At 51.4% G+C, this 11,315-nt stretch overlaps 1 protein-coding gene across 1 annotated transcript; it reads left to right on the forward strand.

The window, feature by feature from the left end:
• Positions 1-1,623: 1,623 nt before the first annotated feature.
• S100B (S100 calcium binding protein B) lies at positions 1,624-8,607 on the forward strand. The gene is made up of 3 exons (XM_024748062.1): positions 1,624-1,689; positions 4,576-4,714; positions 7,240-8,607. The coding sequence occupies exons 2-3, from the start codon at positions 4,577-4,579 to the stop codon at positions 7,378-7,380; spliced, it is 279 nt and encodes a 92-aa protein (XP_024603830.1). The 5' UTR covers positions 1,624-1,689; position 4,576; the 3' UTR covers positions 7,381-8,607.
• The last annotated feature ends 2,708 nt before the right edge of the window (positions 8,608-11,315 follow it).

Raw genomic sequence — 11,315 nt, forward strand, 5'->3', positions numbered from 1 at the left:
AGTATGGCCTGGAAATAGCTTGGGCTGTGAGCCTTGGGTTTGAGTTGACCGGCCTGGTCCCCAGCCTGTCCCCACACCCCGTAGCTGGGACCTGAGCCGCGTGCTTTGGCCCTACTTCCTCAGCTGCCCCACAGGCAGAGCAGGCTTGTTCGGGGAAGCACAGAACTTGCCCGCCTCCGAGGAAGGAGCAGCTGTGCTCTGGGGGCTTCACATGGGTGCCAGGCACCACCCCTGTGGGCCTTAGCCATGTCCTGATCTCTGGGTCTGCCCTTCAGTGTGCACAAGGAAAACTTTAGCCTGCTCCCTGAGGAGTAAAAAAAATAGTTTGGAATTCTCTCATCCAACTACTGCACTGCTGAGCGCAGGGCCTGCCCTCTGGGCGCAAACATCGGCCTCCTGGGACAGCCAAGGGCAAGCTGTGTCCCGCCCAGCTCCAGGGCCCACAGGGAGGAGGGGCTGCCCATCGGGATGAGACGGGCTTTCAGGTGCTGCGAGGCCCCCAGGATGGCATCCTCAGATACGGGCTCTGAGTTGATGCCCTGGACCCACCAGTCAAAGGAGGACTCTCTGATGGTCAGGGGGAGTCTCAACACACTCACGGGGGGGCCCAGCTGGTGCACAGAGCACCCCTGTAGTTACTTCTTAGCTCCTGAATGTACAGTCAAGACAGACATGCTTGGCCACTGCAGAATCCCCTCGCTGGCTCCCCTACAGGTAGCCATTGTGATAGGGAAAGCTAGTGAAAGTCCCAAGAACAAGACAGCTGTGTCCACAGACATTGTGTGCTGATCCTTCCGCGGCCACTGTGAACCCGGTCAGCAGAGGGCCTGAGTCGGTTCAGACGTCCTTTGATGAGTCTGGGGCCCGTGCGCTTTGTGTAATTTGTCTAAAGGAAGGCCTGTAGGGAGCCTCTCAAGACGGCAGTGGGGAGTCTGGACTTGACTTACCTTGGCTGGTTGTGAGGCCTCGGCGAGGGACCCCTGCCTGCACCTCCCCTAAACCGGAACATTTGGACAGGACGTGCCTGGGCACTGTCCAGCTCTGACAGTCTGCGGCCACTCACCCCGGCGGGATGGGGAGACCTTCGGGTGGGCCTGGCATGTGCCCGGGCTCATATTAAACTATTCGCCCCACATTTCAGTCCCTGCAGACGCTGGGCCAGTGGCTTAGCTCGGGATACTGATATCCACGGGTGCCCCGCCTGAGGGTTAGTGGGGCCAGAGCAGGGGCGAAGCTCAGGGGTCTCCCCACTGGAAACCGGCTCGCGGGCCCTGAATCCCTCGCATTCAGCCTGCGCTTGGCTGCACATTTGCTTTGTCGGTTTCAATCAATAGTTCGTCTCCTCTCCCTACCCCCATCCTTGCCTTTAGAGGAACAACAATATTCATGCATAAATTTTAAAACAGCACAAAAAGCTGACTCCCCGCTTTCTGCCCCACGGGCCTTTTTCTTCCTTGGCCCGAGTGCAGGCTTGGCTCCCCAACGAGTGCCCGGTGGCGCCGTCAATGCGGCCCTGTGTGCAGCCCGGCAGCCCCAGCACCAGGCCCCCATTGGCTGCCTGGCCCGCAGAGGGACCGTGCCGGCCCTGCCCCCGCCCGGGAACGAATAAGAGGCTGCCTCCGCCCCACGCCTGCGACTCAGGACGCGGCAGCCGGGAGGTTCCAGGAGCGACAACCAAGGACCACTGACGTGAGGACACTCAGGGGAACCTGCTCTGGTCTTTTGGGGGCAGGGCCCGGAGGGTGGGCTTGGGAACTGGGTGGTAGTTAAAAAACCCCTTTAGGATAATTGGCAGCGTTTCAAAAGTGTGAATCTTACTACTGCTTTGTGGACACGCCTCCCTCAACTGGGGGCAGCTAGAGGTCCATTCTGCTTGTTTTTGTCGCCACAAGTCGGGGAAACGTCACGTCTGGTGGCTCAGGTGATTGCTGCAAACAGGCCTCTTCCTTAACTCTTTGAGGACCAGGGGTTTGCGTCCCTCCGCGGAGAAGGACAGGCGGCCTGATGCTCCGAGCGAGCGTCTTCCCCTTGCTCCGCGCAAATGTCAGGGCCCCCTGGACGCCGTGCAGAAACCACAATACATGGCAAGTGAGGAGGTCTTTGCAAGTAAATTACACATCGAGCCCAAGAAATTGCGGTTTATGGCGGGTTTAACCTTCCTCAGTCTTGCAGTTTCTTGGGGAGATCGGGCCACTTGCCCAGAGGGACTCTCACATGTTGTGTGATGTGTCCTTCTGAGGAGTTAACCCCCAAAAGTTCTCTTGCTTTCGAAATAAAAGGTTAATGTAGAACATTCATGGAATGAAGTGAAAGGGAAACATGGATATTTGATTTCCATTTCTCTTAAAAGACAGCCTTTAACCATCAATTGGGAAGAATATAACAGGAAAAACTTTAAAAAGTTAATTTGTAGTGTGGTTATGAAGAAAATCACATTTTATGGAGTTTTCACACGTGGGATATATATTTTATGCCTTTCCTTTAAAAGAAACCCCACTAGTCATACTTCACACAAAGAGTAATTTAGCCTTCCCTCCCCCAAGTCATCGTGAAGCTCGAGAAGCGAAAGGATCACGCAAAAGTTTCTTAGGTTTTTTGTTTTTAAAAAAATTAATAATTGAAAACGAATGCAAAGGATAAGAAAGTATGAAATGCTAAAGATTTTAATCCATCTGCATTATTCTATCTATGTGTGGTATATCTGATTTTTAGGGACTTAGAGCAAAACAAAGTATACTGTTTATTAATAGGGTGAATTTAGCAAAGATCAGAGGCCAAGGCAAAAATCCGCAATCCGTTTTCATTTGAAAATCAGAAATAAAAATAAGAATTTAAATGTTATGTTCCAATTTATTTTTAAGATGCAAATGATATTCAACCCAGGAATGGTTTTGCAAAAATTAGACATAATTCTTTTATTTATTTTTAACTATGACATTGCAAAGATTCTTTAATGATTAGAACTCAAGGCCAAAAGTTGGCAAATTTCTCTCGCTGAGTGTCTCGGTTTTGTGAAACAATTGACAAGCAGTTCTTTGTAAACTGCCTGATTCCCAGGGTTGAACAGCTGTTTCCTTAGGTTGCAGGCCATGGTATAAGGTATGCGCTGGGACGGGAGATGGAAGCCTCCTGCTTCGATAAGTGCCGAGAAGTGGATGGCGACGCCTCCATGAATACCAAGTGCCTGGCGGTGGCCCAGCCTCCGGCCCATTTGTTCTGGCTTCAGGGCTGGTGTCGGGGAGGAAGACATTTTCCTCCACCCTTCTAGGTTCTTCTGGCCGGTCTAAGAATTAAATAGACGTGAGACAGGTTAACAGAAGAAACTCAAACCATAGTTTAATAACATGCATACATGGGAGAGACCCAGGAAGACTGAGTCACTCACAAAAACGCCCCAGACCGTCTGTCACCTTAAATACCATGATCAGCTAAAGACAAAGGAGGCTGTTGGGGGGTGGGGTGGGGTCTGGCAGTTCAAAGGGGAGGAAAGCAATTCAGACGGAGATGGAAAAGCACATGTTTGGTAAAGCAGTGTTTGCTGCGCCATGAAGAGGCGATGGGACACAGAGCGGACTCAGATCTCTAAGAGTTCCCCTACCCACCCTTGGCCCATGTTCTTTGCTGACAGCTCTAGTGAGTACTCCATTCCTGTAACAGGCCCTCCATCTAAGTTCTGATTCAGGCAGCTAAGGGGAAGGTCAGTGTTTCTTCCTGAAACTTCAGGGCCTGGATCGTTTTCAGCCCAAAATAATCTGCATGCCAAAGAGACATTTGGGGTGGCAACTTTTCTCCCTACAACAGCTTCGTCAGACGACCGTATGATACGTGTTTGTTTCTGGTAGTCAAGGTACCTTTTTTTCATCTTCATTTTCAAAATAATTTGTGGCAATTCTATGATATTTATTTTTCCAGTTGAATTTTACAGCTGTTCCTCACCCATCCAAAAAACAAAAAAATGCCAGAGACATTTTTGTTAAAATTGAGTTTTAAAAAATGAGTTAAATTTATATATCCATTCGAAGGAAAGTAAGTTTCTACATTTTATGCCCTTAGTATCTTTTGGAAGGACCTGCACTTTTCTTGCTAAACTTATTCTTAGTAATACATGTGTGCTGCTGTAAAATAAGAAGACTTTTCCACTGTGTTTTCTCATTGTTCATTGACAGAACATAGGGATCCTGTTGACTTTCGTATCCTCATTTGGTTCCTAGTCACCGCAGTTCATTCTAACAGCTTGCTCCCCTGCTCTGTCGTCTCATCTCGGAGCCAGGGCAGAGGGGGCCTCGGGTGGGGGTGGTGGAAGGAGTCAGTCCGAAGCCCCTTCACTGCTCTGCCTCTGTATTTTGGCTGAAGTTTCCCGCTGGCCAAACCAACCAGAAGCCAGAGGGCGTGGGAACAGACTGAACAGAGCGGGGGTGGGGAAGAGTGGCCCCAACGGGTGCCTGGAGAGATGCACCACTCTGAGCCCAAAAGGGGAGGTGAGCCGAGGCCGTTGTGCCCCCTGGGGGCTGAGGTCTGAGTAGGTAACACCTTAACTGTTCTGTGCTAGAAGGCATCTTTCTTTGTGGCCCCCAGGATGTCTGAGCTGGAGAAGGCCATGGTGGCCCTAATTGACGTCTTCCATCAATATTCCGGAAGGGAAGGTGACAAGCACAAGCTGAAGAAGTCCGAACTCAAGGAGCTCATCAACAATGAGCTTTCCCACTTTTTAGAGGTGAGTCTTGCTCTTTAAAACTGACAAGTTAATCTGCTCTCCTGTCTGCTTGTAAAACCACCTGTCCACTTTCTCTTCTGAGCTGCCCTGAAGGTGGTTCCAGGTCAGCGTCAGGACTCCTAGGTCGTTTCTGAAAACGTGTTTGCCCTGGTGAGCCCTCAGTACAGAGGCTGGCTTAGGTAGGCCCCACCGTATGCATTTCGTGTGCAGTAGGGGCATCAAGGAAAGACTGCTGTCTCAAATGCAAAAGTACAGGTTCCAAATAACACTGCCCTTTCTCTGAGAAATCCAAGGAGGTACAGCAACAACGATGACAAAAAAAAAAAAAAAAGACAAAAAAAAAGAAAAAGGGCTTCCCTGGTGGCGCAGTGGTTGGGAGTCCGCCTGCCGATGCAGGGGACACGGGTTCGTGCCCCGGTCCGGGAAGATCCCACGTGCCACGGAGCGGCTGGGCCCCTGATCCATGGCCGCTGGGCCTGCGCGTCCAGAGCCTGTGCTCCGCAACGGGAGAGGCCACATCAGTGAGAGGCCCGCGTACCGCAAAAAATAAAAATTAAAAAAAAATAAATAAAGATGACAAAATGGGATGGGAAATATACTCATGACTTATCATGGGTCACAGTGAACATATAAGAAGGCTGTTAAAAATAAGCTTTTGTTCTTGGGAAAAGGACTGTTTCGGCTTTTCCTACATGGTTACATGGTGATAAGATGCCGTTCACTCAGCAGACGTTACTGAGCTCTCAGCTCGGTCGATGCTGGGAGAGACACAGGCCCCACAACCTGGTGCATCACTGAGTGGCCACAAGCTGCTCACAAGAGAGGCCCCGGGGCCTTGCAGGGGGCTCTGTGGGGCCAGGGGCCTTGGAGGGGAACTTGAGAAGCTGCGTGAGGGTGCCCAATGAGCCCCGTCCTGCCCTGGCAGCTCCTGCTCTGGTGGACGTGTGTCCAGGCTTCCCCAGCCGCTGCCTCCGCTGCCCTGGGATCAGCCACATGCATTATCTCTGTGGCATGAGCCCCGTGTCCTCGAGGCAATAAACTGCAGTCCACCTGGTGCCTGACCTTCCCTTGGTGCCCAGAACCAAGGTCACTGAAGTGACCAGTCACACACAGAGGAAATGTCCAGACCATGAACCAGTGCACTAGTGTCTGACCAAGAGCTAATTCCGGGGAAGATACGAGAGCCCCAGGCCAGGGCCCTGCCACACAGTGGTGGACAGCTGTCGTCCTGGGCAGGCTGGGCCACCGTGTAAGACAAGCCCCGGGCTCCATGTCCCATGTCTGCAGGGCTCCTCCCGCCCCACTGTCCCCGCCCCGCCCAAACACCCCATTGGCAGAGGAAGTGGCCTGCAGGCTTGGGGTGGGACCCTCTAGTCTGATTCCAGGGCTGGTGTTCTCAGGCATCCAAGTTCACCTAGTGGCAGCTGCCCCATGCACGCTTTCACTTACCTGGTCCCCCCGATTCTGCCTCGTAACCTAACAATCAGAAGAAGGTCCCCGATTCTTCCATAAAACGAATTGTTGAAAGGATGAAATGAGACAGTGCTTGTCAAGTGTGGCTCAACAAGTGCAGCTACTGTCATTAATTATTGATTTAAAACATAGAAAAAGCTTAGCATGTGGGAACCACAATTTGTAAAAGATAAGTAATTCACAGTAAGTGTATCAAGGTATCATGAACATTTGCTGGCCTGGTTTTATGAGGTAGTTTCTGTCTGGAGGCAAATCTATCATGTAATTGAAATTAATCTTTTAGCAGTTGTGTATAGGTCCCACCCCAATGCCCACAGGAATCTCAACCTTTTACATGTTTTATATCCAAGGCAGCCACTGTACATTACACTCAACTTCTTCAGGCCAAGCTCTCCTGCCCTGAGGACTGGTTATCCAGAACATTCCGCTCAGTGTACCTCTTTCCTTCACTGTGTCCGTTCCTCTGAGACTCTTTCACCACCCACTTGGCTGCACGTTGGGCAGAATGTCAGGAAAAGTCCCAGGACACCTGGAAGGCAACTCAAGTGGCAAAAAGACACAGAAGTTAATAAATTTAGGGCATGTTCCCAAGAGTTATTTCAGCCAAAAACCACTTTCAAAACATGAAAATCCACTGGAAGCCCTCACTATAGGGCCTTCTACACACAGAAGCAATGAAAAACTTACAGGGGCCAAAGGTTCAGACATTTGCATGTAACATGCTCAGGCTGATCTAGACTGTACTATTCTTTTCTGGGTATTTTAACACAAACAACCCGCAGCTTTTCAGATTTTGGCTGTTCCATTCAGTCTTTAAGTAGGCCAGGCCCCACTGGACCTAAAGGAAGGTGGAAAAGAAGGCTCAGACCCCCAGAGACTTCTGCCAGCCAACAGCCTCCTGGTCACAGGACAAGTCCTTTCTGGCATTTTTCATTTCATGTCTGAGGTTGTTTCTGATACAAATTATTAAAGCCAGCCAACTTCTGATCATGTTTTGATATCCTTAAATTTCATTGAGCAACAAGCTGGACAACTGCTCTTATTTCTCTTAGGAAATCAAAGAGCAGGAGGTTGTGGACAAAGTCATGGAAACACTGGACAGCGATGGAGATGGTGAATGCGACTTCCAGGAATTTATGGCTTTTGTTGCCATGGTTACCACTGCCTGCCATGAGTTCTTTGAACACGAATGAACTAGAGAAAGCAGCCGGGCTGTTCCTGTAGCAGAGACGGAGGTTGGGCAGGGAAGCCAAGGCAGGGCTTGCAGGGTAGTAGGGGCTGAGCTTTCCAGCTGTGTCGTAGCTAATTAGGGAGCTTGATTTGCTTCGCGAATGAAAAATTGAAACCTCTTTGCAAAGGGCTGTTTTTAGTGGCCCCCAGCATTATTTCAGCGCTATTAGGCATCCGTGTTAGCTGACTGGCCCCAGGGACTCTTGGTGATCATCACTTAGAAAAGTCAATCCTCAGTCACAAAGCATGTGCTATACTGGCTATCCTGGCTGTGTAGACCCCTTAACCCAGAAAAAACAAACTGATTACCAGAAATGACTGGAGCATTGTGGTTTCCGTAAGCTTCCACTATATTTAAAAACACAAAGCTTTGTCCACCATCCTTTGAAAAGGCTGCCCTTCATTAAATCTGCTCATCACTGGGGCAAGTGAAACCTAATGTGGTTGGGTGGCCTGACAGTCTGTCCCACCTACCAAAGAGCATGGTCACATTTAGAGCCCTTTCCTACAGGTGGGCTGTGATTATTGAGTGAGTAGTTGATGCTAACAGTTCTAAATGGAAAATCTGTTTCATAAGCTGACATTTACTGACATGGTAACTGTAATCAGAACTGAGAATCAAGCTTCTACCTTCAGTGGGGTTCTCCCGACAGGGTCACACTTTGCTGGATCTATGGGGCATGGGGCAGCAGGGGCAGGGGGCTCGGGGCGGATCTCAGCTCTGCCTCTGGAGACAGCTGTACCCAAGCACCCACGCCTCCTGTCCTGCCTATAGAATGAGGGTTATGACGGATGTGTTTGGTCTGTTGGTGAAGGTCATTCCCGACCTGTCTGTGCGCAGCAGACAGGGTCTGCTTGTGGCTGTTGGTGAAGCCAGGGAACTTTATGATCTTTATGCTTTTGTATCCACCAATCCAAATAAATCAAGTTACAAATATTAAGAATTACTTCCAGGAAAATTCAAATTAAGCTTATCCACCGTTTTTCTGTTTTGCTTTTTTTTAAGGACACAGACTTGGAAATCATAAACTAATTGTTCGCTTGTATTTGCATTAAATAAAAAGCATTGTAACAAGTCTCTGTAGCTGTAAAACATGAAATAAAAGCTAAATTCCTGCAAAACTGGGAAAAGGAATAAAGTCCACGCACCCTGACGTCATCAGAGCTGCAGATGCTGCACCACCCAGGCCAGGGTCAGGAAGCTTGGGTGGGGAGGGGCAGGTCCAGGGGGAGGGACATAAAGGAGTGGGTCTGTGGAGGGGCGGGGCCATGGGGAAGGACATAAAGGAGCAGGGTGTGGAGGGGTGGGGCCATGGGAGGGAGGTAAAGGGGCGGGGCCATTGGAGGGACATAAAGGGGAGGGGTGGGCCATGGGAGGGACAGAAAGGGCGGGGGGGGTAGAGGGATGGAGCTGGAGGGGCAGTGCCTGTCCGGAGGGATGAGCCTCTCTCTCCTCAGTTGCTCACCACCTCCTGCTAGGAACTTCCAGCCTGGTGGGCATCACGTGGCCCTCTCTGGACCAGTCGCCAGGGAGGGGAAATACACTGGTCCTGGCAGGAACGTCAGAAACCAGAAGTGGCCCCAAATGGGCACCAGCTCTACAGGGGTCATGGGGACTTGCTTCTCACTTTATATGTGGTTACCTGGACCATGTATCCTTGGTGAACTTTATGCAAATTATCAGTATGTCATTTTGATGTACAATCCTTTGTCTTGAAAATGTATGACTGTGCCTTCAACTTTTAGCAGGTGGAACAATTCTCACAGTTTCTATTTGTCTTCCAGGTTATAATCCTCAGTTTGGCTTGAATAAAATTCCATTTTTCTTCTTTTTTAAAAAATTTTATTTATTTATTTATGTATTTATTTTTGCTATGTTGGGTCTTCGTTTCTGTGCGAGGGCTTTCTCTAGTTGCGGCGAGCAGGGGGCTGCTCTTCATCGCAGTACGCGGGCCTCTTACTGTCACGGCCTCTCTTGTTGCGGAGCACAGCCTCCAGACGCGCGGGCTCAGTAGTTGTGGCTCACGGGCCTAGTTGCTCCGCGGCATGTGGGATCTTCCCAGACCAGGGCTAGAACCCGTGTCCCCTGCATCGGCAGGCAGGTTCTCAACCACTGCGCCACCAGGGAAGCCCCAGTTTTCTTCTTGATTGCTAGTTGAAGTTTTGTTGACACAGGGACATGCCAGGGTGGGGAGCCTGGAGGGTGGACCACACCTGTCTAGCTCAGCCCAGGGGCCAGCATAGCCTGTGCACGAAAGGTCACCCAAGGATGGGAGGTGAGCTGGCTCTGGGCTGTGGTGCTGCAGTGGACACACCTCTCCAGCTTGCTTTCAAAACACGTCTCTATGCCTCTGTTCATCACTGCACCGTCTAGTTCCATGAATGGGTGGTGATGGTCCCACACGGCCCCTGGCAGGTGGCATCGCCAGGTGGGTAGGAGGGTGCCTGGGGCATGTGGTTGTGGGGATCACCTGTCTCAGGCATCACCAGGGAAAATCAGTTCGCAACTTTAGCCAGGAGCAAAGACAGTTCACTCAGGGCCTCGGAGACAGGACAAGGGGAACTCTGCCCCAGGCTGCCTTCCCCATGGTCCAGTTCAGCCTCACAGGACTTCCTGTGCTCTACTGGTTTATCAGTTTGGTCCACAGTCACCCAGAGAACTGTCCCTGAGAGAAGCATTGAGTGTCTCGGGGCGAGACCCTGAGACCATGGCCAGGATCCCATCTGTTGGCCCTGCAGTGTCAAGTGCTGTCAGAGAGTCTGGGGCCTGCTGAGGACCCACCCTTCGCCCTCTGGACAGCGTGGACCACCCTGGCAGGCACGGCTGTCCCTGCCCACAGTCCAGGCGACAATATCGCCAGACTTTCCTGCCACCAAAGGGAGGACTCCTCACCTCACGATCACAGAGGGAGGGGGGCTCGACGTTTCAGGGCCCCCCCACCCCCGCACAGAGTCCAGCCACACCCCATCCTCGAGGCCTGCAGGGACCGCGATTCCTGACCCCTGGCCACGCTCCCTCCTTAGTCCTGGCCCTGCCCAGACCACCAGGAGCAGTGACGTGGAGGTGGAGGTTGGGTAGGCCCCCGGCCCTCCCGGCCTTCTCTGGCCCTGGGGTCAGTCCCAGGGGCCTCTGCCAGCCGGCTCTCACTCCCACCTACTGTTTTAGACCTGATCCTGCCCAGCACCGGCGCTGCTTCCCTTCAGCTACAAAGGGAAGCGAGCTTTCCCCTGGACCAGTGGGCGGCCCCACTCTGGGTTTCTTCCTGGGGACAGCTGGTCTCCGCACGATGACAGCCCCTTGAGGTCCAGAAGCCTGTGAGCTGCTACCTGCAGGACCCCACCCTCGTCTCCAAGGCAAGGGGAGCCCTTCAGCCCTGGCCTGCCAGCCCCCAGCTGAGGCCCCAGTTTGACAACTCTTCCCGGAAAGTTCTGGGAAGGCCCACATCTCTGCCCCATGAGGTTTGTTTGCTGTTGTTTCAGGGTTTTAATTTTTATTTACTTTATTTGTTTGAATTTACCAGTTCAAATTTATCACATTTATTCAAATTCAATGAAAAACAAGGCTGTTTTGACGAACACCAAGGATTATAATCAAAAGTAAAATCAGGGGCTCAGACGACAATTGTCTCGTATGAGCCTCAGCAGCCAACTCACATGGTTCATAGTATCGAGATTTTCTTGAGCAGGACATTTAAATTTAGGGATCCATTCCTCTCTGGCCCAGGAAACTTGGGTTCTGGTAACTACAGATGGTGGAGACCTCTGGGCGTCAGGACAGTGGCTCTCACCCTTCACCTCAACCAGCTGGAGCTTGGACATGACCTGGGCAGCCCCCGTGCTGGCAGCTGGGTGGCCTTTGGGCCAGGCAGGCGTGGACAGGGGGTGCCCGGTCCCTCAT

Source organism: Neophocaena asiaeorientalis, unplaced genomic scaffold, assembly GCF_003031525.2.
Source record: "Neophocaena asiaeorientalis asiaeorientalis breed wild unplaced genomic scaffold, Neophocaena_asiaeorientalis_V1.1 scaffold984, whole genome shotgun sequence".
In the NCBI taxonomy this organism is placed as follows: Eukaryota; Metazoa; Chordata; class Mammalia; order Artiodactyla; family Phocoenidae; genus Neophocaena; species Neophocaena asiaeorientalis.

Bases quoted from the DNA above. Each gene is read 5' to 3' on its own strand.
- S100B (XM_024748062.1), top strand. From the start codon at position 4,577: ATGTCTGAGCTGGAGAAGGCCATGGTGGCCCTAATTGACGTCTTCCAT. The intron at 4,715-7,239 runs GTGAGTCTTGCT...TATTTCTCTTAG, and splicing joins AGCTTTCCCACTTTTTAGAG to GAAATCAAAGAGCAGGAGGT.